This window comes from Perognathus longimembris, chromosome 21 (assembly GCF_023159225.1).
Source record: "Perognathus longimembris pacificus isolate PPM17 chromosome 21, ASM2315922v1, whole genome shotgun sequence".
NCBI classification, from domain to species: domain Eukaryota; kingdom Metazoa; phylum Chordata; class Mammalia; order Rodentia; family Heteromyidae; genus Perognathus; species Perognathus longimembris.
The window spans coordinates 181784-208809 of record NC_063181.1 but is presented as its reverse complement, the minus strand read 5'-3'; the positions used below and the strand labels follow the sequence as shown (position 1 = coordinate 208809).

Here is a 27026-nt window from a genome sequence, read left to right as displayed (position 1 = left end):
CAGCTAAAAAGTCTGTGAGACTCTTATCTTCAGTTAACCACCAAAAAGCCAGAAGTGGAGCTGTGACTCAAGTGGTAGAACACTATCCTTGAGCAAAAAATAAAAGTTTGGGGACGATGCAAAAGCCCTGAGTACACGCCTCAAGACTGGCAAACAAAGGAAAAGGAAAGCGGGAAAGGGAAGGGAAACCAGTTTTCAGTGGAAAGGATTTTTCACTCATTTACTGTGTTCAGAGGACCTTACACTCTACTTCCACCAGATGTCTCCCTTGCCCGCCTTGGTTTAAAGTTCCTCAGTTTCTAATAATCTCAGGATTTGCTTTGTCCTGTTGGTGTCAAAGGACTGACTGTATAACCTAAATTAACTCACTGAAAACTCAAGGAATCCCAGTTAGACTCAAAAGGGCCTAATATTTCTATCAAAAGACTCACTAATAGTTTTGATTGGGAAAGGAAGTAACTTCCAGTTACCGGCATGTAAGTGAAAATACATTTAAACCAATAGGCTTAATGGACCACATGTTACTACTGCTTTGGGCTCCAAAAGAGAGTTGTGTCATATTTGTCGAGAAAATAAGCAAGCAACTTTTGGTTTTGACAGAGTACAAAAACTTGTCTTTTAGATTGCACTGTCGTCTTTGCTTCATGCAAAACCCAGGCTCTTTATTGAGATGTTGGAAACACAAATTTGTTTATAATAAATTCCTTACTCCAGGAGAGCTAGCAGATCAGTACTTAGGAAAACTAGACTTTATCATTAATATATGTGAAGCAAGAGCATAAAGAACGGACTCTGAGGAATTTGGGCTTGAAATTTGATCTGATGCTCAACAGGTAAGTAACAGTTGGCTAGTGAACAAGAGGAACACAGTTTAAGAGAGAACAAATGATTAGGAAAGGTCTGATGTGTTTGGGGTTAAACTTTTGTCCTCATGACTGTAAATTATCTTGTTCATTAGATATGTAGCTCATCTAAATAGCTGTATTCTGCACATTTAAAAAAATAATGTGCACATATACATAGACATTTCCTAAGAGACATGGACTACAGGTTTTGCTGGACATGTTATTTAACATGAAAGGAAAAACTGCATGGATCTCTATATGATCTGAATACTATATATTAGTATTACTATTGTACTATTTTTTATTTTTATTTTTTTTTGTTTTTATTTTTTTTGGCCAGTCCTGGGCCTTGGACTCAGGGCCTGAGCACTGTCCCTGGCTTCTTCCCGCTCAAGGCTAGCACTCTGCCACTTGAGCCACAGCGCCGCTTCTGGCCGTTTTCTGTATATGTGGTGCTGGGGAATCGAACCTAGGGCCTCGTGTATCCGAGGCAGGCACTCTTGCCACTAGGCTATATCCCCAGCCCACTATTGTACTATTTTTTAAAGAAATATTGAATCATGTCTTAGTAGATTAATTAAAAAGTCTTCAGGGCTGGGAATATGGCCTAGCAGCAAGAGTGCTTGCCTCGTATATATGAAGCCCTGGGTTCAATTCCCCAGCACCACATATATAGAAAACGGCCAGAAGTGGTGCCATTGCTCAAGCGGCAGAGTGCTAGCCTTGAGCAGAATGAAGCCAGGCACAGTGCTCAGGCCCTGAGTCCAAGCCCAGGACAAAAAAAAAGTCTTCAAACCAAATAGCATTAAGATGTTATAGTTAGGAAACAAAAAGAATTTTCTACTTATAGAAATAATTTCTAAGCACCTAGTCTCCACGGTAGATATGAGAAGATAACAGCCATATATGTAGGAAATTAACTAGTATCAGACATCTATACAAAAACTAGACAATGGGACACAATAGGCAGGTATTAAAACAGCTTTTATTGACTATTATTTCACACTAATTACTTGGCTCTGTATTCCCAGGAACAAGACAAAAAATTTGGTTTGTTAGTATAACATCTAGTATAAGTAACACACTAGGATGCACTTTATCCCTAAATATCAAGTTTTGGGCAATTGCCAGTATTTGAAGTCAGAACCTCATAGTTGTTTGGTTAAGTGTGCCATTACTTAAGCCTGGTCCATAGCCATATAACTAATTATGATCAGCAGCAAAAGGTATAGTGAAAGCCAGCCAGTCATAGTCTAATAGAAGAATGGGTTTGACAAACAAGAACAAAATTACATGTTGTGGTTATGTTTTCACTTCCAGTACTCTAGTACTGGGGAGGGATCCAACATGGTAGCCACACAACTTCACCCTTAGAGAACCACATTCTCTTGAGAAAGCTTTGGTTTTTTCCTTTCCTTTTCCAGTTCTGGGAACTTTTGGCCATTCATATTGGTTCTCTCATCTTTTGCTAATGCCCTGAAAGCCTCTGTGGATTAGTGGTACATTGATCACCACGCCATACTCTTTGATTAGTGTCTTTGGGGACAAGAGAGGTAGCCTGGCTTTTTTTTAAGTAGGATGAATTCTTCAGACCTAACATCCCTTTGAGGGCTTCACCCTGTTGAGCTGCATCCTGTCTGGAAAGGCAATAACTCATCTTTAACATTTTCTCCTTTAGTTTGGTTATGTTAACTTCATTTAAGGAATATACAGTCCTTTTTTGGGGGGGGGAGGGGGTAAAACTGTATAATATATTGTGGTACCAAGATGTAAGCCATTCTTGTTTGAATTTAAGTTTTTGTGTACTGGATACAGGCAAGAGATAAATACAAATAGTCTTAAATTTAGCCCTAATACTTTGTTTCTTGTGTCGTGTAAATTTTGTTTTACACATTACTGTCTCAAATTTGAATATTCAAATAATTTAACATTAGGAAAGTCGCCCAGAGTTCTCTGGCAATCAGGTCCAAGTAGTGACCCAGCCATCCTGGTAGCCTTTCACTTCCACAGTAAGGCAAAGGTTAAAGGAAGCTGCGGCGGCCCCCAGAAGCAGGCCACTAACGGACTGCACGGGGAATATACAGTCTTAACGTGTGGAATAATTTTAATGTCTTTTTCTCATTTAAGCTATTTAATACATTTCTAGTTCTACTAAAAAAATTTTTCTTTATCCAACTTTGGATTTAATTTAATCACCTGCTTCATGATTGTAACAGTTGTATTTAAGACATTTTGCACTTTGGGGCATTTTTTTAGCCACTTTATTGCTTATGTTTTATGCTTATGTTTAACATTTTGTTGGTCACTTTATAGAAAGTTTTTGTAGGTAATGAATCTGACTAAATGTTTTGAAAAGTACCTCTTAGTATTTTTTATGAGTAAGGCCCTGACTGCCCTGTTACCAAAGGTCTCTTAGTCAGTTCTTAAGACTGAAATACATAAACATTTTCTTTAAGCCTATGTAAAACTAAGCTAGAACCCGGCTCCAGTGACTCATGTCTGTAATTCTAGTTACCATAAAAAAAAAAATCAGAAGTGAAGCTGTGATTCACAATGGAAAAAAACAAACCTTAGGGCTAGTGCAAAGGCCCTGGGTTCAAGCCCCAGGACACACACAAACACATACACAAACACGCACATACACACACACACACACACACACATCTAAGCTAGAAAAGTTAGATTATTTCAATGTCAAAATATCTTTTAGGGAAGAACTCAGAAATAAATACAAGAATGTATATTTAATGGCACAGTTAATAAGTATTTATGACAAAATATTTAGTTTAGTGATAGATAAGTATGTTTATCCTTATGAGAGAAAAGTCAGTCTTTCCTTGGGTGATATTTGATGGCCACCAGGCATCTACACTTAAAATTGTAAAAATGCAACTGGGCTGATGGCTCTACTTGGAAGACAGAGATTGGGACAATCAGTTCAAGACCAGCAGGAACAAAAGGAAAGGTTCACAAGACTTCATCATAATTAATGGCTGGTCATAACAGAGCATGCTTGTCATCACTGTTTAGCAGTGGTAGCATATACTTGTCACTCCAGCAATGAGGAGAAGCACTAATAGTTCAGGCTGGTCCAGGCATAAAGTAAGATGCTATTTCAAAAATAGCAAATGCTATTTTTGAAAGGTCTGGGGAAGTGGTTCAAGTGGTAGAGCACCTGCTTTGCAAACATGAAGTTCTGAATTTACACTCCAGTAAAGCAATAGATAGATGGATAGATAGGTAGAGCAAGGTTTTTAAACTATTGTGTGTTTTTTTGTGTGTGAGTGTGTGTGTGTTTTGTTTTGTTTTGTTTTGTTTTTTTGGCCAGTCCTGGGCCTTGGACTCAGGGCCTGAGCACTGTCCCTGGCTTCTTCTTGCTCAAGGCTAGCACTCTGCCACTTGAGCCACAGTGCCACTTCTGGCCGTTTTCTGTATATGTGGTGCTGGGGAATTGAACCCAGGGCCTCATGTATACAAGGCAAGCACTCTTGCCACTAGGCCATATCCCCAGCCCCAAAAAACTATTATGTGTTAATCTAGCATTTTGATATATTAAAGTCCTGTGTATTTTTTTAGGTAATTGGGATTTTTTCATTAGTTTATATTAGTTATACAGAGGGAGGAGTTATACTGTTACATTTGTACACATGCTTACAATATATTCTAGTCAGTCTCACTCTCATGGGTGAGATTCCCAAGTGTCCTTGGGAATTAGAAGCTAAACTGTATTCTTGTAACTGAAGCCTACTTTAATGTAACCTGGTATAACTGTGAGAATCAGAATTATCCAAAGGTGTTGGCTGTTTTTGGTATCAGTTTTGCTCAGCAGTTCAGAATGTAGGTGCTCGGAGAATTTCACAAATTGATTATTTTTTTAATTTGCATGTCTCTAGGGTATGCTTTGGTAATTGCATATTTTCAATCAAATTATAAATAATCAGGTTTCTGGTTCCCTTGTGGACATTTTCCTATAGCTTCTTTTTTGCCTTATGTCACTGGAGTCAATTTAGGCCTCTTGGCAGGCTGTGATTGGATATTTGGAGCAAGCTGCTTGAGGAGGCAAGCTGGAGGCACTTCATGTGGTCAACAGGGCTGAATCTTTTCCACAGCATACGGGGAGAATCTGTGAAGGCTTTCAAAGTTGAGTAAAGTTTCTTGTCATTTTCCTTTTGACTATGGTGTCTGCTGTGACCCTTGAAACACTGGAAAAGCTACACCTTACCTGTTTTTCTTCTTGACTTAATGAATCATTGGCAAATCTCAGTCAGCTGGGGGAAGGGGTCAGGAATGTCTGCCCCAGGGGGTAGGAGGGGAAGTGCCTCCACCTTTCATCCCAATCAACAAAACTGTTGACTTGGTAAATGATTCCAAGGAACCTCTGTCAGGTATTGCCCAATGAATTGGTAATTCTCAGGCTTCAGGCCAAGAACATTGCAAGACTGAGCTTCACAAGACCACTGCAAGGACCAACAATGACTCTTCCCACTTAGTTGGGGAGCTAAAGCTGAGGCTGCAGCATGTCAAGCAGGTACTGGAACTTTGGGACCATACTGCAGCTCATTGTCACATGCTCTGGTCTGCTTGAGTGTGAACGATTCTTTCTCCCTGTCTTTCACACTTTTGACACTGTCTACTTTGAACAGTAAGTTACCTGATTCCCCTGTGGCCAGGCAGATAAAGAAGTATTTCACAGTAATTAACCTTGGGTGATTATAAATGGTAGAGCTTAGAGTTGGGGAAGAGGGTGGTATGGGCTGGTGGGACAGTGCTATTAGTGGCGAGTTAGAAGGTTGATGACTAGGGACTGTGGGGAAAGGTTTAGAAGGGAATTCTAGATATTTAGGCATAGCCAGGCTAAGGAGAGACAAACCTGAAATCTCAGCAAGAAAGAGGTGGCAGAGACCATATTGACTTTTCTGTCCTATTGGTCTGGACTGACCACATTCATTGCCCAGAGCTGGGACAATGGACTGGAAGTTTGCATTATAACTTTTGACTGAGCAGATTTTACTTGGTTTTGGATATGCTTTCAAAATTATATAGTATTTAACTGTTTGATAGGGTGTATTTCTTTTTTTCTTCTTTCTTTATTGTCAAAGTGAAGTACAGAGGGTTTACAGTTTCGTATGTAAGGCAAGTACATTTCTTATCTAACTTGTTACCTCCTCCCTAATTTTTCCCCATCTCCCCCCTCCCCACTTCCCTCCTCCCCTCATGAGTTGTACAGATGGCTTACACCAATTGATTTTGTAAGTATTGTTATTGCAATGGTTTGTCTTTTTACCTTTTGTCTCTCGATTTTGGTATTCCCTTTCCCTTCCCTAGTTCCAATACACATATATACAGTATCCAAGGTACTAAGATTGGTTACAATAATAGCAGGAATAAAACCACAGGAAGGGAATACGAGAGAAAGAAAACGTATGGTTTCACATGGTATGTTGAAAATAACTACAACAATGATGTACCACTTATTTCCATAACTTGGAGTTCATTTTGCTTAGCATTATCTAATGTGTTCATACAGGCATAGCTATTGAGCTATTGTGATCTTTTGCTATGACTATCCTAGGCATGTACTAATTATTTTCTATGAGGGAAACCATAGAGTTCATGTTTCTTTGGGTCACTTCACTTAGTATGATTTTTTCCAAGTCCTTCCATTTCCTTAAAAATGGGGCAGTATTCTTTCTGATAGAGGTGTAGAATTCTGTTGTGTACCACATTTTCTTGATCCACTCATCTACTGTGGGGCATCTGGGTTGGCTCCATATTTTAGCAATGACAAATTGTGCTGCAATGAACATAGTTGTGCTGGTGGCTTTAGTGTGGTCTTGCTTGTAATCTTTTGGGTAGATGCCCAAAAGTGGGACTGCTGGATCATAGGGGAAGTCTATGTTTAGCCTTCTGAGGAACCTCCACACTGCTTTCCAGAATGGTTGAACAACTTTATATTCCGCCAATGATGTAGTAGGGTTTCCTTTTGGCCACATCCCCTCCACTATTTGTTATTATTAGTTTTCCTGATAATGGACATACTTACTGGGGTGAGGTAGAATCTCAGTGTTGTTTTGATTTGTATTTCTTTTATGGCCGATGAGGTAGAGCACTTCTTCATGTGTCTCTTAGCCATTCTCATTTCCTCTTCAGGGAAGTCTCCTTTTAGGTCTTTGGCCCATTTGTTGAGGGGGCCATTGGTTCTTTGAGGGTTTGTTTTGGAGAAATTTAATGTTTTTAGTTCTGCTTATATTTTAGATATGAGGCCTTTGTCCGTTTTATGGCCAGTACAGCTCTCCCAATCTGTGGGCTTTCTGTTTATTTTGCAAGCTATGTCCTTTGCCGTGCAGAAGTTCTGCAGTTTGATGCAGTCCCATTTGTCCAACCTTTCTTTGATTTGTTGCATTTCTGGGCCTTTATTAAGGAAGTTTCATCCTGTGCCAAGGAGCCCAAGTGTTTCCCCTATTCCTTCTTGTAGTGTTTTCAGGGCATCTGATTTTACTTTGAGGTCTTTGATTGTGGGCACACCTGGAAGTCAACTAGCTGGCCCCGCCTGTTTCTCAGTCTTGGGGCCACATGTGGCTAAGATGGCAGTGCCTAACAGCAACGGGAAGCTGCTACAAGTGTCTTTGGTTATAACCCGGAGGCGGTTCTATGGGCTGTGATGCCCCAGCTCTTCCGCCCTTGATGGACAGCTCATCCCTCCCCTTCCTGCCGATCTTAGACCTGATTGGTTCCTGTGCCTTATATTAGTGGCACGTACTTCCCCAATAAATCTTGCGCTGACTTGACTCCCTAGCCTTCTGATTGTCCTCCGGTGAGGTGGGGCTGGATGCGGGCGGTCCGTCGACCCTTCTCCTTTCTTGGCCCACCCTGGTCGGGGCGAGCTTTCCCATCTCTCCCGCAGGTCAGGAGAGCGCTGGGGGCCAAAGACCCCGACATTTGATCCATTTGGAATTGATTTTGGTGCAGGGTGATATATAAGGATCTAGTTTTAGTTTGTTACAGGTGTTGAACCAGTTTTGCCAGCACCATTTGTTGAATAGCCTGTCTTTCTTCCATCCTATTTTTTTAGTTCCTTTATCAAAGATTAAGTATCCTTGTAGATAGCCTTTGGCAATATTGCCATTTTCACAATGTCATTCCTCCCAATCCAGGATTATGGGAGGTTTTTCCATTTCCTTAGTTCTGCCTTAATTTCCTTTTTCAGGTTTTTAAAGTTCTCATCATAGAGGTCTATCACTTCTTAGGTGAAGGTTATTCCTAAATATTCTATGTTTTTTGAGGCTACTGCAAAAGGTGTTGCTTTCCTGATTTCACCCTCACTCTTCAGGTTGTTGGTGTATAGAAAAGCCATTGGTGAGAAAACTAATGATTCTGATTCTTTTTAACCTATTATCTGTGTCCCTCAACTTTTCCTAGGCTGTGCTTTTTTATATTTTTATGTATGTCTTTGCTTTATAAAAGATTGGGTGTTTAAAGCTCAAGGACAGCACCCAGGCCTGGAGGTCAAGCCCTAGTACCAGCACAAAAGAATAAAGGGTGTGTACAGTCTGTTCACAACACTGTAGCCTATTTTGTGGGAGTTCTGATTCCCAACTTTAACTGAAAGAATTGCTGGGAGAGGTCTTGAGAAAAAATAGTCCCAGAAATTCTGATCTAATTGACTTGGGGCAGAGCCTAAATGCTAGTTTCTGTTTTCAAACTTTTCTTGCCTGGACACAGGTGGCTTACACCTGTAATCCTAGCTACTCCGGAGTCTGAGATCTGGAACATTGAGGTTCAAAGCCAGTCTGGGCAGGGAAGTCTATGAGACTCATCTCCAAAATAATCAGCAAATAGCCAAGTTGGAGGCATAGCTCAAATGGTAGAGCACCGGCCAAGTAATCAGGGGGCCCTGAGTTTAAACCCAGGTATCAGAAAAACAAACTTTCCCAGTGTTGGGGAACAAGTTTAGAGTTAAGAAGTAGACATATTAAATAAATTTTGGTAGTCTGATAATATTCTTCAGTTTTCTTAAATTTGCATTGCGATGGGATTTCATTCCAGTTATGATAACGTGTTCTTTTGGATATTGAAGCTGACTTGTAGAAGTTTAGAAGCTGTGGTTGTGGGTTGTCATTTAAATCAATAAGTTTTGAGAAAGCATTTTAATGTTATGTATTTGATTGATTTTAAAGGGTTGCATTGTAGCATGAAGAACACATTTAAATAAAACAAAGTTCTAAATCCAAAAAAAAAAAAAGAAAAGCCATTCGTTTTTGAGGATTTATTTTATATCCTGCTACTTTGCTGAAGTTTTGGATCAGCTCAAGTAACTTTGGAGTAGAGCCTATGGGAAGATGCATTTCTTTTTTTTTTTTTTTTTTTTTTGGCCAGTCCTGGGCCTTGGACTCAGGGCCTGAGCACTGTCCTGGCTTCTTCCCGCTCAAGGCTAGCACTCTGCCACTTGAGCCACAGCGCCGCTTCTGGCTGTTTTCTGTATATGTGGTGCTGGGGAATCGAACCTAGGGCCTCGTGTATCCGAGGCAGGCACTCTTGCCACTAGGCTATATCCCCAGCCCTGGAAGATGCATTTCTTGACGAATGGAACACATATCTTTCTAAACCTTGCCATTTGACCTGGTTCTGAGTTTCCCCACTGGCATCATACAGGGATGAACCTCCTGGGGCCTTCTTTCACTCCTGCCACACTGCCCAGAACAGCAGACTTTGGACACTGTGGCTCTTGCACTTGCATTTTAGTTGAGTAAAGTAAGATCTAATATTTGGTCTCCATGTCACTGGAACCACACTTGAAATGCATACATGTGTGTCTGTTCCAGTGGCTGCCATAAAGAACCTTCCCCATTGAAAACGGACAGCAATGTCTTGTTGGTTTCAGGATAGAGGGAGAAAAAGCTGTGTTGGGGTGCTGGCAACAAAGTGCAGCAGATGCAGTAATGTGAATGTGATGGACAGGACTATTGGAGTAAACTTCCAAGGAGAGTCTGTCACTAAAGCACGTAGGGTTCCGGGCTGAGGAGAAGTTAACATGGTAATCACAGGAATGATCAGCATAGGCCACAGCCAATCCTGGCAGTTGAACACAAGCATTGGGCCTGAGGACTGTAGGAGCTGAGATGTTTGTTTGCCCAGGAGTGCCTGCTGGGGAGGTAGGGAAGGCTGCTAAGCCCATGCCTGGTGGTCTAGCAAGTCATGTGGACATCAGCCATGATGTTAGTATGCATCATTTCCTTCATGGCCATATGTCTGTCATGCCCTCTTACCCGCAGCATCTATGCCTGCTCTTAGAAAACAGATTCCTGAGCTTCAGAGCCTGCTGCAGTGTACTTTGTACTGTTTTACTTTTTATAGGACACTGACTGCCCAGGAGGCAAACTTGTGACCTAGTCTCCTCCTTAGGCTCCGTGATCAGAGTAGCCTGGCCATTCTTTTTATGGAAACATAAAAAGATTATAAAAAATGTTAACTTATGAATAAAACATTCTCAGGACTGGTGACTTTCTCAAGTGGTACAGCATATGCCTGGCAAGCACAAAGCTCTGAATTCAAACCTTACTATACCCAAAAAGAAAAGAAAAAAATTCTAATCAGACTGGGATATAAAGAAGAACTAGATCAATACTTTCCCTGGCTAACCAGTGTTTTTGCCATGTGTAATTAGTTCATCCATAGTTATTTACATCTACACAGAAATCTGAAACAAGTAAATGCTAGATTTCTGCCTATAACATATGCATTGCATCTTTGTTTAAGAAACTTACTTAGGGACTGGGGATATAGCCTAGTGGCAAGAGTGCCTGCCTCGGATACACGAGGCCCTAGGTTCGATTCCCCAGCACCACATATACAGAAAACGGCCAGAAGCAGCGCTGTGGCTCAAGTGGCAGAGTGCTAGCCTTGAGCGGAAAGAAGCCAGGGACAGTGCTCAGGCCCTGAGTCCAAGGCCCAGGACTGGCCAAAAAAAAAAAAAAAGAAAGAAACTTAGAACAATGAGGGAGCGGGTAACAAGTATGACAAGAAATGTACTCACTATCTTACATTTGTAACTGTAACCCTCTACATCACATTGACAATAAAATGAAATTTAAAAAGAAAAGAAACTAACAGTTAGCGGGCACCAGTGGCTCACACCTGTAATCCTAGCTACTCAGAAGACTGAGATCTGAGGATCGAGGTTCAAAGCCAGCCCAGGTAGGAAAGTCCGTGAGACTCTTATCTCCAGCTAACCACCAGAACACCAGAAGTGACAATGTGGCTCAAGTGGTAGAGAGCTAGCCTTAAGCTGAAAAGCTCAGGGATGGCACCCAGGCTCAGAGTTCAAGCCCCACAACTAACAACAATAACAAAAAGAAACTCACAGTTTAGAAATAAAAATTATATTGCAGACATTTTAAAAAGTTAATTGTACTACAGTCCTCAATATCTTATGTTGGTGATAAGTATAATTCTGGTCATTATCCTGTCATTATCCCAGTCAGCTTCCTCTGCTGAGGCTTTGAGGATACCATAGGGTTGTAACTGTGAGTTACACCAGGGTGTTAAGGAAAATATATATTTATAGCACTGATTAAAATAGCATGACATGCTTTTACTCAGGATCATCTCATTAGGTACAGGGACTACTGTACTGGATCTTCACAGGGAAGAGAGAGTAGACTCGGCCTAAACACTGTAAAGGTAGGTGGGGATTTAGAGCCAGGAGAAGGTGCAGTGGTGGATGGAAACTGTAAAAAGATACATTAGAGCTGAGAGCCAGTGGCTCGTGCCTTTACGTAATCCTGTCTACTTAGAAGGCTGAGATCTGAGGATCAGGGTTAGAAGCTAGCCCAGGTAGGAATGTCCAAGAGAGTCTCATCTCCAGTTGTCTCCAGTTAACTAACATCAAAAAAATCTGGAAGTGAAGGTATGACTCCAGTGTCAGGGTTCTAGCCTTGAGAAAAATAGCTCAGTGACAGGGCCTAGGCCCCAATTTTAAATCTCAGGACTGGCACCCAGAATAAACACATTAGGGGTAGGGAGGGGATCCTGACTAAAATGACTTGACAGGATCCTTGCTGAAGGCAGGGCGATGACAAGTGAACAGACATCCCCTGGGGAGTATGGAAGATGCTCCCCAGAGGAAATAAGTCTGGTATCCACCGTAATCAGTTATGAAGGGAAGAGTTATGTCTAAACTGGCTTAGCAGAGTTCCGGCTGACCGGATTTTTGGAATATGTGCACCAATGTGTGTTCAAAGTCCTGACTGCATTTTGGTCAAGTAAAGAATCTTGATCAATGGACATCTTTCCATCTACATAGATTTGTTTGTAACTAAAGTTTAGGGAATGTTTTCTGGTTTAGCAGAGAACTGCACAACAAAAGCATCATTATAAGAAATACAGGGCTGGGGATATAGCCTAGTGGCAAGAGTGCCTGCCTCATATACACGAGGCCCTAGGTTCGATTCCCCAGCACCACATATACTGAAAACGGCCAGAAGCGGCGCTGTGGCTCAAGTGGCAGAGTGCTAGCCTTGAGCGGGAAGAAGCCAGGGACAGTGCTCAGGCTCTGAGTCCAAGGCCCATGACTGGCCAAAAAAAAAAAAAAAAAAAAAGAAATACATAGATCCAAATGAACATAAAATCAGCACCTATAAGATACATGAGCTTTGTGCTCTAGTGACACTAATGTCCACTCAGTCTGGGCAGGAAAGCCAGTGAGACTCCTACTTTTAATTAATCACAACAAAAATCCAGGAGTGGTGCTATAACTCAAGTGGTAGAGTGCTAGCCTTGAGCAAAAAGGAGCTCAAGGACTGTGCACAGGCCCAGGCCCAGAGTTTGAGCCCCAGGATGAGAGACGGGGTGGGGGGGAGAGGAGAGGAGAGGAGAGAGAGAGAGAGAGAGAGAGAGAGAGAGAGAGAGAGAGAGAGAGAGAGAGAGAGAGAGAGAGAGAGAGAGGCTGCTGGGAGCTCATGGCTCATGTCTGTAATCCTAGATCTGAGAATCGCAGTTCAAAGCTAGCCTGAGCAGAAAAGTCCATGAGACTCTTATCTCCAGTTAACCATCTTTTTAAAAAGGAAGAAGAGGCCTAACTGTAACCTCTTTGTACATCAATTTGACAGTAAATTTTTTAAAAATAAAGTAAAAAAAAAAAAAAAGGAAGAAGCCAGAAATAGAGCTGTGGCTCCAGTGATAGCGGACTAGTCCCAGAGTTTAAGTCCCAGGACTCACATAAAAGTAGATGGAGAAGGAGAAATAAACTTCTGAGAATAAAGTTGGCCATTAGTTAGATGGCCTGGTAGAAGCTGTCCACAGGGGAGGTGCTCCCAAGGAATCTGAAGAGAAGATGAAGAATTCTGCTTTCGTCCTAGTGATGGGTGGTTTAAGGTCCCCACCATCCCTATGACCTGTTACACTAGCTCCCAGATGGGATCCTTGGGATGATAAAATACCTATGTATTCTTTCCTCCAAATTAATGAAGTGAAACACATACATACCAATGAGGATAATTTTTAATTTTCAAAACAACTTGAAAAATAAAAAGTTTCGTAAACATAGACCTTTTTTTCATAGACCATTTTTTGAACATTAATATTTTATAGATAGCTTCAGAATCAGCTATTTGGGTATTTGGAATCAGCATTGATTTGTTACCCACACTTAGCAGATCCTTGGTATCAATTCACACTTGAAATGGAACATACTGTATTCAGAAATCCACTAGTGGCCAAGGAAAGCCATAAAAAAAAACACTAATCATGAGCTACACCATAATTTTATATCATGATTTTATAAAGACTACTTGTGGATTTGTGCCAAGTTCAAGAAAGCAGGAGGTTTCATAGATGCAGTCACTAAGTGTATCCAGAGAAAGCTGAGAGCTCTCCTTCAAAAACACAATAGCCAAGCTAGAGGAACAGCCCAGATGCCCTACGAGAAATGAGTGGATCAAGAAAATGTGGTACATATATATATATAATGAAATTTTACTCATCAAAGAATAATGTTGTCATTTGCAGGGAAATGGATGGACCTAGGAAAATTATGTTAGATGAAAGAAGTCATGTTCAGAAACAAATGGCACATGTTTTCTCTCATATGTAGAAGTTAGATTAAACATGCATAAATGTACATACAGGATTATGTGCATATACACACCAACAGGCTGACTAAAGGATGGTCTACTTAGAGGAAGAGTAACAGTGTAACTACTTTGAACAACTAATAAACCATTTAAGGAAATGAGTACCAGGAAACTGAAACATTTTGATGGGGGCAGGGCAATGAGAAGAAGGATACATGAATGGAGGGAAGAAGGATGAGCAAATTCAGTCATTATGGTTAGTTCTAGAGTCTTTGATCGTGCAGTTGCTTAAGGTAAAGTGAATAATCACCAAACTGATTCTGATGGAAAATTTAGCCTGTGCCGTTACAGTCCCATTGCACTGAAAATTGTTGTATTTGAATTTTTAAAGCAGATCAGGATCCTCTTGTTCAACCAAAGAGAAGAAGAATTAGAAAGCATAAACCAAAGAAAAAACTTAAAAATCCTAATAATGATCATTTAGAACAAGCAGAATTAGAAGAACAAGCAGAATTAGAAAAACAGCAGAGTCTTTTACAAGAAAAACTACAGTCACAGCACACAGATGGGCCAAAAATGAGCAAAAATAAAAAGCGGAAGCTGAAAAAGAAACAGCAAATGAGGAGGAAGAAAGAAGCTGGTTTGGTAAAGAAGGCTTCTGGTGTTAGTTTCTTGTACCAACCAGAAGAGAGTAGCAGTGATCAGGAAGAACTGAGAGGAGCCCAAGACCCCTTTGAGGAGGGTGAGGAGGACCTCAGCGAGGAGGGCACAACCAAACATGCCTCTCAAGAATATGGTGACATTACCCACAAGGCAGATAGTGTCCTAAACTTTCTGAAGTCAACACAAGAAATATATTTTTATGATGGTAAGTTTTTTCTTTGGATAATTGTGTCTTCTTAATGTTTGGAAACTCTCCAAATACAGTAAAATACTTAAATGTTTAAAATATGAAACATCTTAAAATATTTCAAGTAAATAGTTTCAAGGCACATATCAAACTATTTAAATTCTACCATCAGAGAGCTGGACTGGGACCTGGCTCCTTGTGCACTTTGTGCATTTTGAGATGAGTCAGTGGACAGTGCTATGCTGGTTGCATAGTTTGGGCTCATGTTCTTTATTCCTCTAAAGTCAGACTTCAGAGTGAGTATATCAGTGTTCTGGGCTATATTTCTGAATAAAGATAAATTGTGTTAGGGATTTGACCCTCTACATTTTTATAAACCACTAGAAAGCTAAAAGAAACACAGTGCTGTTTTTGTGAGACGTTTACTTTGCTCTCCCACATATAACTTCCTGATTTAAATTGGCAGTAAAGCAAAGTATTTTTAATAATTATTTGTAGATATAGGATATTAAAAATAAAAGTAGCTTTATCCTTTCATCACTTGCTTTATTAGCAACTGACCTGAGAACTAGAAAGAAGCAAGTATCCATCAGGAACCAGCATGGTCACATGATCACAGCAAAAGTTACTCCTAGCAAGCAGGATGCTTTCCCACTGAAGATCCAGAGTAAAGGAATGGATTCAGATGTCAGCCAGATACCTTCCTATTTACATCTTTATTGATATAACTAAGAAGCATTGGCTTTATAATATTAGAGAATATAACTGATTTAAACACTGATACAAAGCTACCATTAATCTGTCAGTTTAACCAACAACGTGCTTACAAGTGACCTTCAGTTACCCTTTCTTCTTTAGCGTGCTTATCAGCATGTCTCAATGACACATTTAAACATACCTGGCAATAACCAAATGCCACAGATGGGAAATATAGCTGATACTCTGCAGAGTAGAAGTAGGATTCAAGAAAGTTTAGTATATTTTCTAAACTGTGAATGATAGAAGACTATAAAATAACTAGAAAAGCCAGAATACATGTAAGAGCTACTGAGGACATCATCTCTAATAAGACAAAATTCTAGAATGCCATAGCCAGGACAGCCAACATTCTATGGCCACTTTTTTCTTCCAGGTGTTTACTAATCCTAGTTATAGAACCTTACATGAAGATCTGAGGAAGAATAAACAAGGCAAACAGATCAGCAATGTATTTGTGTAAGTAGAGTGCAGAGCTAATAGAAAGGTGGCCACAGAATAGAATTGAAGGAACAACAGCCAAGTAAAAAGTCTCTGATAATAGAAGCCTGGGAACTAAGCAGGCGAGGTCCTTTCCATCTCCACTGCCTTGAGAACAAGCCAAAGTAGAGCAACTCTTTGCCAGACATGCAGCCCACCCTGCTTTAGACGTTACCCCTGAAAGTGAAGTTAACTTTTCCAGTTCTGCCTAGCAAGGCAAAAGGCCAGCAAAGTAGCATCATCCAAGACTTTTTTTTTTGGTGGGGGGTGAGTTGTACACATTTTATAGATATTTCTCATGTACTCCAAGAGACAGGAATATATAATAAGAAATCCCACAAAGGAAACAACACAAGCAGAAGACAATGATGCTGCCAGAAAGGGATTTTTAACACTACAGGTAAGATATATTTTTTAAAGGAAAGATGAGAACAATGACAGTCTATTATAACAATCAAATTTAGAACTCAGAAATATAACTGAAATTTAGAACTCACAAGATGAGTCTAAACATCAGATTACATTCAGTGTAGAAGAAAGGCAGCAACTGGAAAGATGGATCAAAGTAAAGTTCCCAGATGAAGGGTAAAAGAAAAAGAATGGAAAGCTAAAAGAGTTGAAGAATAGATGACCTGTAGAGGCTTCAGAATGTGAATGGCCGTGCCAGCATCTTAACTGCAACTTCAGTCCTCCATGACCAGGAGAGTATTCTTTTTTTTTTTTGGCTAGTCCTGGGCCTTGAACTCAGGGCCTGAGCACTGTCCCTGGCTTCTTCCCGCTCAAGGCTAGCACTCTGCCACTTGAGCCACAGCGCCACTTCTGGCCGTTTTCTGTATATGTGGTGCTGGGGAATCGAACCCAGGGCCTCATGTCTACAAGGCAAGCACTCTAGCCACTAGGCCATATCCCCAGCCCCTGGAGAGTATTCTTTAAAAAAAAAAAAAAGAGAGAGAGAGAGAGAGAGAGAAATTTAAAGAATGAAAAATAAAGAAAAAATCCTAACCAATATGGATCCAGAAAAAAAAGGTCTGGTACTCTTTCAGCAGGAATCTAAGAAGAAGAAACAGAGCAGGAGCTTTATCTAAGGAGGTAGGCTTCTGAAATGATAAGAGACTAGTGGGTTTACCACTGTATTACCCTGATTGCATTTTATTTCTTAATAAATGATACACATCATAGGTCCAAATCCTGTGGACTCAACCAGGATTAATATGGATAACATCATTCCAGAGCACATTACAGTCAAGCTGCTGAAAACCAGAGATAAAGAAACAAATCTTAAAAAGCAGCATGTGATTGAGGTGCTGGTCTTGGGAAGACAACTCCTCAGCTAATGGTGAACCTTCAGTATACCCAAGAGAACCCAGCTATCTTACTCTGTTTTAAAAGATACACAGCACATATGAAGAATTTGATTTCACTATCTAGTTTTTCCTGCTGCTGTCCTAACTTCATATCCTGTGTCACACTTAGAAAGTATTCAAATATCAGATATGTAAACAGTGGCCAGGTTTCCATTGTTAATCAAACAGTGGCATCCCATCCTAGGTTTACTTTTTAGAGTTCTGCTGTCATTCTTTCTCCTGGAGCTTTTTATATCCCAGACATCTCTGTGTGATGCTGACTTCTTTTAGGTATCTCCAAAGACCCAGATTCAACTGTGTGCATGGAAACCACCAAGGAACTGCTACACTGCCTTGAGTCTCATAGCATGCCTCCCTCAGATATATTCATTCTGGACCACATGAAAACACTGCTTCTTCTGCAAGACACTGAACGACTGAAGAGGGCTCTGGATATGTTCCCAGAACATTGCATGATGCCCTCTGGTAAGTACAGTACTTTGAAAATTCTTCCAAGCACCAAAGGATTAGAAAACAATGCACATATGGCCTAAAAGAGTAGAGTCCCACAGAGAAATGGGGCTTTTATACATCTGCTTGATATATTAAAAAAAAAAAAAGCCCTTCTGATGTATGCAGAAAGGTATGTATCATCTAGCTTTCCAGACTGTAGACTATCAACTCTTAGTTTTTCTAAGTTAAAATACAAGTACATGCAGGGCACTGATGGCTCATGCCTGTAATTCTAGCTACTCATGAGGCTGAGATTGGAGGATCACAGTTCAAAGCCAGCCCAGGCAGAAAAGTCCGTTAGGCTATTATCTCCAATTACCCCCTTAAAATCTGGAAGTAGAGCTGTGGCTCAATTAGTAGAGTGCTAGCCTTGAGGAAGAAACAAGTTCAGGGACAGGACCCAGGCCCTAAATTCAAGCCCAGAACCAGTATTAAAATAAATAGGGCTGGGGATATAGCCTAGTGGCAAGAGTGCCTGCCTCGGATACCCGAGGCCCTAGGTTTGATTCCCCAGCACCACATATACAGAAAACGGCCAGAAGCGGCGCTGTGGCTCAAGTGGCAGAGTGCTAGCCTTGAGCAGGAAGAAGCCAGGGACAGTGCTTAGGCCCTGAGTCCAAGGCCCAGGACTGGCCAAAAATAAATAAATAAATAAATAAATAAAGGAGTATAAAAATTTGTGTTTTCCCTTTCCTCTGCTGAGTTGATAAAAGGAAAAATATTTCTGTCCTTCAAAGATTTTTTTTTGATACCTTCTTCAAAAATCACTGTAAGGACAGAATATTGGATTTTTATAGTGATCATTATTTTGTTTACTTCAGTCTTTATTGGATACTACTCTATGCATACTATAGTGTGCAGGGTCAGCTATGCTTAGCCCTAACCAATGCCATGTGTGGGACCGTATGCCATGAAAGACACTAAATCCTGCAGACACAAAGTGGAACACAAGCCTCATCAAGAAAAGAACTAGGCAAGTTTCAATTGAGCTAGTGACAAGATTTGGCCCATACAACTCATTAGAGTTAAGTTTTCTTCATAAAAGTAGCTTGTGAATTCAAACTGGTAGTGTGTCTCTCATCTCTGTGAGATGTGTTTAAAGAAAAGTACAATGCTGTCTTCCCTGTTTCTTCTCTCCTACTGCCTCAGTAATTCTTCTAAATCTGAGACATTCCACTTGAGTAGGTTGTAAACCCCTCTCACATACTCAATACTTTCAAGTTGTTAGGACCAGGCTGGTGCTTGGAAATATGTGGACCTCACACTTGGATGTCACATTGTGCCACAGACCTGTGTTACTGAGGCAGGGCTGCCATTCACTGGACACTCTCACATTCATGCACTGAGGGTGCTGTAGGAATTTCTGTGTCCAGCTCTCCTATAAGCCTTTGTAGTATTTACTGTCATCATCCTGTGAGGAAAGGCATTTTACATAGATCTGGCACCTTGGTCTTACCAGAAAAATGTTAGTCTCAGGAGGATATTGGAGGGCTTCTGTGGAGTTGGCAGGAGGTCAGACCCTGTCTCCTTGCACCAGTTCTCTGGATCTGATCCAATCTGGAAATGAAGTGTCAATATCAGCAGTCATGGATCAACTCTAGGAACAGTGCTGAATCTGCCCAGATCTGGGGGATGGGCCCCTCAGAGTTAGTTTTTGCACCCTGTGGCTGAGGACCTTAGAAGTAGTAGACCCATCCTAAACTAAATCCAGATATCTCCAGATGTTATAAGGCCAGACATTTGAAGAGACTCTTGATTTAGAACTATAATTCCTCAGGAAGCCATGGGGATTTGACAGATGATTTGGGGGACACATTGTTATCCTTGGTCGTTTGCTCTGGCTATCATGGCACAGCACTGGCTTCATGAAAGCTGAGTGCTGTGTGACTTTTGGATCACCTTGCTTACTATTCTACTTTTTCTGCCTTTCACACTTCTATTTCCTTTTAATTTCAATTTGCATGTGCTTGTCTTTCAGTTCAGATTTATAACCTGTAGTATTAATGTGGGGATGGTATGAGATATGAGCCTAGTAAAACTTAAGGGCCTGCATGGGAATGCAGAGGGTCAGAACTTATCCAACATTTTGTCATATCTGTGACATCATGTGTGATGAGGACACTGTATTACATCACTGTCACTCTACTTTTATGCCAAGATTGCATTTTATTAGATTACTACAAGGCTTACTGTAGACCCAAAGGGTAATATCTATAAAATAACCATCTATTATATATCTATTTATTGTTGTTTTATTTTATCTTGTGTTTTATTTTGCCTTCCAGACCATGCTAAAGTAATTTCAGCTTTCTTTAATTACTGGATCACACAAATCTTTCCTGAGAAAAACAGTGAACAAAATTAGTGTATCTCTTTAAGAAGAGCTATATGTAATTGAAGATGTAACGAGATATGAAATGGACTGAGAGCTTATTCTATGTACAAAGAAAATTAAGTTTCCAATATTTTCTTTGAAGCTTAAATCCTGTAGAATTTAATACATTGTTTATTCCTGTGTTTGTATATAATGGGTAAAATGTCTTCTGAATATTTAAATGAGAATTTGGGGTAACATTTAAATTTTTTCACTTACTTTTACCTGTGTGTTTATCTAGAATTACAACAGAAAACTTGATTTTTTTATTCTTGTAAAAATCAGAAGTTGACATTCTGTTAAATAAACTAGTTTGAACTTGTCATATATTTTTATAAAATTGTAAATCACCTTGTGGTTTAAAAAAAATGTTTGTTTTAAGAATGCCTTAGTAGGGCTGGGGATATAGCCTAGTGGCAAGAGTGCCTGCCTCGGATACACAAGGCCCTAGGTTCGATTCCCCAGCACCACATATACAGAAAACGGCCAGAAGCGGCGCTGTGGCTCAAGTGGCAGAGTGCTAGCCTTGAGCGGGAAGAAGCCAGGGACAGTGCTCAGGCCCTGAGTCCAAGGCCCAGGACTGGCCAAAAAAGAAAAAGAATGTCTTAGTAGAAACCAGGCACTGGTGGTTTATGCCTGTAATCCTAGCTACTCGGAGGCTGAGAGCTCAGGATACCTGATCAAAGCCAGCCTGGGAAGGAATGTCCATGACATTCTTATCTCCAATTAAACATTAAAAATGGTGGAAGTAGACCTGTGATTCAAGTGGAGGAGTGCTAACTATGAACAAATAAAAGCTCAGTGACAGCATCCAGGCCCTGAATTCAAGCCCCAGAACTGCATACACACACACACACACACACACACACACACACACACACACACACCCCTTATTGGTATTAAAAAAAGTCTAGTTCACATAGCTTGAAAATAGCTAAGTTCATTTTTTTTCTTCTCTACATTGAGAATGTCAATAGCCTGTTTTCCCTGTTTTAGCTTTCTTCTTGTCATCAAAGTAGTCAAGTTTTTTAAGTGTCCACTGTTGGTACTATATTCTTAGAGAACATTGACTCTATCCATATTCTGAGTATATCAGAATTAGATTACCAGATTATAAAATATGTGATCTAGAAATATTCCCGCCCAATTCTGAGGCTTGCTTTTTCATTCGCTTGGTGGTATCCTTTGATATACTGAAATTTTTAATTCATATCTACTCAGTTTTTGTGCATTTTGCTTATGCTTCAGGTCTCAGAAACTATTGCCAACTTGATGCCATAAAGGTTTTATCTTGTGTTTAATTCTAAGAGTTTTATGGTTTTAATTCTGATGCTTAAGCATTAATCCATTTAGTTAACTTTTGTGTATGGTGTGATGATGGATCCCACCTTATTGTTTTACTTGTGAATGTCCAGGTTCTCAACACCATGGTTAAAGAGACTGTCCCTTCCTCAGTGAATACTGTCTGTGTATGTGTGCACATGTAACGTCCATGAACATGCATGTCTTTAGGTCTAGTTTCAACATAAGAGCAAAGACATAAAATATTTAGCTCTTTGAGCTTGGCTTATCTTTTCAAGATGATGTTCTCCAGTTCCATCCATTTTCCTGCAAATGGCATGTTTTAATTTTTATTTATGGCTATGTTAGATAGATAGATAGATAGATAGATAGATAGATAGATAGATAGATAGATAGATAGATTATATCTATCCATTCATCTTGAGTACCTCAGCTGCTTCCACTATTTGGCTATTATGAACAATGCTTAATAAACATAGGTATGCAAATATGTTTCTTATATATTTATTTACTCTCCTTCAGATATATTGAGTGTGCTGTAGCAGAGTCATGAGGTAGGTCTATTTTTGATTGCACTAATTTACATTCTCTCTAACAGCATATGACCTCATGGATACGGCCACCTCTAGCCTTATAGCTTTGCCCAACAAATATCCTTCTCATACCATTATACCCTACAAACGGCGAAACTGCCATTTTTATAGTGTCAAATGATCCCATAAGCACATGTGTTCCCATATCTTTTTTTGTCTCCCAATAGTATTTACGATGTTTCTTCAAAAATACCTATTGTGTTCATTCTTAGGCTTATTCTTGAATCTTCATTTGTAAGTCTTTAGTACATTTATTAAGTACTTTTCACCATTATAAACACTGGAATTCAATGTTAAAAGAAAAGTACATCATAGCCCCCATGGGAACAGGATTCTATGTGAATGTAATACATAATATTTTGTGATTTTGAACAGATTGTGCCTGAGTGTATAATCATATAGAGTGTAAGGTAATTTAGTGTTAGCATTGTAAATTCTATATATTGTGTGTGTGTTTATGTGTGTTGTGTTGTATGTGTGTGTGTGTGCCAGTCCTAGGGCTTAAACTCAGGGCTTGAGCAGTTTTTCTGAGCTTTTTGGCTCAAGGCTGCTGCTCTACCACCTTAGCAAAAGCTTCACTTCTGACTTTAAGGGGTGGTTAATTATAAATAAGATTCTCACAGACTTTGTTGCCTGGTCTGATTTCCAATTGTGATCCTCAGATCTCAGCCTCCTGAGTAATTAGAATTACAGGTGTGAGCCACTGGCACCCAGCCTAATTTTCAAATAATTTTTATTATGTAATATTTTCTAGTAATTTATTGCTGGAGTAGAGGAATAATCATGATTTTTGTTGGCTTATATTATATCTGATGGCATTGCTGAATTTTCTGTTCTAAAGTATAGCCATTTGATTGAGGGAAAGCTTTATGCATAAGTTCTTACCAATCACAAATAACAGAATTTTTTCCCTTTCAGTCTTTACACTTGTTATTTTATTTTCATATCTTATACCTTTGGGCAGAACAGCAAGCATTATGCTCAATAGTATCAATGACAGCAGATACTGTTGTCATATTCCTGGTCTAAACTTTTATCTATATTGATATCTGTTATGGAGTTTATTGCCTTTTACAAGGTTGATTTTTTTATTACTTGTTTATTATTTTCTCAGAATGTTTTCCATAGATGAGTTAAACATTACTATATGAAGCTTTTTTTAATCTTTTGAAAGAACAATTTTATTCTCCTTTAGTCCTCCAGGTATTACAGTAGCTTAAGGAAAATGGCCATAATTTGTTTGACTGTCCTCCATTGAGAGGTAAGCTCTCTGTCCTTCCAACTAAGAAGAAACTCTTTGAGCAAAGAGCATGGAAGAATCAGTGCTGTGTGGCCTCTGTGACTAAGTCATATGTACACGTTTTATAGGACTCTCACACTGTAGAGCCAGCATTCTGTTGTATCTAACTTGGACTGCTGTGTCTGAGGGCACATCATAGCCTTGGGTTAAATCATCACCAGGTCAGGTGACCTTCAACCATCAGTTTCTCTTTGAAAGGGTAATTGTTGCTTGAATCTGGTCACAGATTAATCATAGTTCCCCATGCAGTGATCAACTTTATCTTTGAAGGGTCTCTATACCAAGGAGATCTAGTCAAGATGTCTCCATAAGTGTGGAGGACGGCTATGCCTTTAAGGCTCTAGCCCGTCTCACCCAAGCCGGAAGAGAAGCCAGGCTAGCCCCCGCCCCTGGGGGCAGGCATGTATGTCAGGATAGCGCTGGTTGAGCCAGAGGTGGAGCCAAGAGGTCTCCGCCTCTGCGGGAAGTTCTGTGACATCACCGTGATGGATACGCTCGTTTGCCTATCGTGGGCCCCTGGCCAGTCCCTCTCCTTCGCCTATCATTACTAGTATAAGACTGTTAGCCCCTCCCTTATTAAACTCAGAGGGTTCTCTGGGACCCCACGTGCCCGTGTCTTCCTTGGGATGGGGAAGGGGACAGGGCGTCCTGCGACCACACGCTAACCGAGGCTGTACATGGCCTTCGCTCCCACAGTTAATTCCTACTGGCCAGGGGATGCATTGAGGGCGATTAGAGGACCACATGGAAGAGGCAGAGAAGCCCAGGACCTCCACACAGATGGAGGTAGAGCAAAGCCCAGCACATAAGTGTCTTTCATAACTGTTGACTTATGTGATCTGCTGTGTAAAATCATCTCAGATTCTGGGGGAGAAGAGGCTTTACTGCTTCCATGGCTTGTGTTCCCAGCAAAGCAGTGTTTGGAACCAGGCTCAGCTTCAAAGCTTCTGGGGAGTGTAGTCTGGTCAGTGCTGACAGTTCTTAGGAGGTGATCTGCGGAGTTAATTTATTGCCTGCACTGTTATTAATAGCATCAGTAATCTACCTTTCCTACTTGGTGTCATCTCTAAGCATCTGTCCTCTTAAGTCCCTGAGTGGTCATAGAGAAAATAGAGAAACTCAAGGGCCCTGTTTTCTTTCCTGATAAGTTTTGTCCTTCATGAAGACTAGGATTTAAACTGCCCATTCTAGCCTGTACCCTGTGGCCTCCATCAGACCCAGACTTGACCTGGCTGTGCTAACAATCTGTATGTTCTTGAGAGGCTACTGCACATACCTCCCTCACCCTACTCCTACCTCAGAATGAAAAGGCAGCATCCAAAGCTAGTTAAATATTTCCTTAAATGTCAATTTAGGAAAATTTTAGTCTTCATGAAATCTGAAGGTTTTTCAGGGCTTTCCTTGTAATTTTTGATATGATAGTTGTTTTTTTGTTTGTTTGTTTGTTTTTTACTGTTAGCATAACCTGAATAGATAAAGTTGCTGCAGGTAAAAGAAAATATTCTATTTTTTTCCTTTATTTAATTGGTGCATTTTAAATACAATATCAAATTCATTCTTAGTCATTTTAGCTTGTAATATGGTAATAATTCAAGACAACATGGAATTCTCCTGGTTAAATATCATAATAGTTCATGAAGGTCTTAATTAAACACCTGCTAAAAAGTAATTGGGTTGTGATAATTTTTTATAATGGCTTCCATTTAGAAACAGCTAATGTCAAGCATTTGAAGGAAGATGTAATAGTTCCTGCTTTAAGTACATGCAAAACATGCATTCATCTTAATGTTGGAGTTACTACATGCTGGAGATAGGAAAATTTTTAAGTAGAGCAGCCTTATGCCAAGGAAGTCAGATCAGCCATCTCACCAAAGTGCAGACTTGGCATTCATAAAAGTGTCATCCATATCTTAACTCAAATTATATCAAAGTTACATCTCATAAAGGAAGTCCTCCTTATTATTCAAGTTGGATATTATTGGATTGTATAATTAAGAGAGTCAAAACTACCATAAACTACACTGGGAACTAAAAGTAATAAATATTCAAATCCTATCAGTGAATAGGTTCTCTATCCTCCTGATTGCCTTGTCCCTGGGTCATTCTGTCATGAAGTTGGGACACAGCTGAGAAAATAAAACACCTTTACGGTCACTGAGAACCCAGAAAGCCTACAAACCTCAGGTCCCATGTCTTTTTTGTTCTTTGTTTTTTGTTTTTTGTTTTTTTTTTTCTGGTTTTGTTGTTGGTTGGTTGGTTGTGGGGCTTGAACTCAGGGCCTGATTGCCATCCCTGAGCTTTTTGACTCAAGGGTAGCACCCTACCACTTTGAACCACAACACCACTTCCACAAGCCTCAGGTTCCCAGGACAGACTTGAGAGCTGAGTTTCTCCTTGTGGGGGAGGGGTCCGTAGGTGGGCTTCCTGTCCTGTTCTGTTCTATTCTGTACAAGAGGCAGACCTCCTTCCCACATGGCCTCCTGTCTGAGAAACCCCAATAGGGGCCCAGAAGATCCTGCTTTAAAAAAAAAGCCTCTGGAGTGTTTAAACCACCAGAATGTTCTCAAGCAAAGGGCTCTAACATTTGTGTGGCCACTAGTGGTCATCTCTAATCCAGCTCCCCATCAAATGCAGGGGTTTTTTTTACTCATTTCTGGGATACTCCCAGAACTAACCATATCATTTTCTTCTCAGATTTTCCCATGAGGGGAGGCATGGATGAGTTTGGGGTGAGGCTGGAGAATGGTGATGGCTCCAGGGTTCCCACAAGTGAGATGGCTCCAGGGTTCCAACAAGTGAGCGCCCTGCTTCTAGTTCAGCAGCCACTTACTTATATACAGGGTCCAGACAGAGATGAAGAGATCTCAGCCCACCAGCCAGAGAATGAGAGAGGAGGGCTTGGGCCCACAGCCACCTGCACTCACCCTATTCTACTTGGGAGGAGCTGAGCCTATGCATAAAAGGCCTCTGTCCTCTCTTAACCTGAAGAGGTATTGTGATATCAGGCTGGATATGTTGCTCACTTCATAGAGGAGGAACACATATTACCTCTTGATTCCTTTACTCCCAGAAGACTCTGGGAATAAGTAGGAAACCCATACCAGGGCCCTAGGATTAAGTGTAAATGGTAAGGAAAAGCTGTAGCATGTGAAGCACCACAGCTTTGGCTCTTTGTGCCACACAAATATTCATGGGCTCCAGCGGCAATGAGGACAAAGGTTTTCATGCCTGTGAAGGAAAATGTAAGCCTTGTGTCTGACTGAAGGCCAGAGCGCCATATTCAATGTCAGGCAAGTAGACACAGCTCAATTGGAGTACTGGTTCTGCACACTGTTTTTCACATCTCTGACTTCCAAGTCCCTTTCTAGATGGCATTCCTTAGAATGTCCTTTGTAGGCATGAATATACCAGAATGAATATCAAAGGAATTTTCAGGAAGTACAGCTTCCTAACAAATGAAAAGGTGGAATGAAGGGACAGTGTTGTATTCCAACAGTTCCCTTTATGTCAGGTACCCTAGAATGTTCATTGAATGTGTGAATATACCAGAGTATATATCAACCACTTTCAGAAAACATCCCAATTATAATGAAAAGGGGG

General features: G+C 40.4%; 1 protein-coding gene across 2 annotated transcripts in view; it reads left to right on the top strand.

Moving 5' to 3' along the window:
- The window catches only part of Erich1 (glutamate rich 1), a 56649-nt gene extending 35760 nt beyond the window's left edge, over positions 1-20889 (top strand). The window contains exons 4-7 of one of the 2 annotated variants that reach the window (XM_048330458.1): positions 14310-14783; positions 17636-17830; positions 20143-20622; positions 20841-20889. In XM_048330458.1, coding sequence (XP_048186415.1) covers positions 14310-14783; positions 17636-17830; positions 20143-20222 — 749 coding nt within the window. In that variant the 3' untranslated portion in view covers positions 20223-20622; positions 20841-20889. Of the gene's footprint in view, positions 1-14306; positions 14784-17635; positions 17831-20142; positions 20623-20840 lie in introns of both variants that reach the window. The other variant, XM_048330457.1, reaches the window with a different exon arrangement.
- Positions 20890-27026: the final 6137 nt, after the last annotated feature.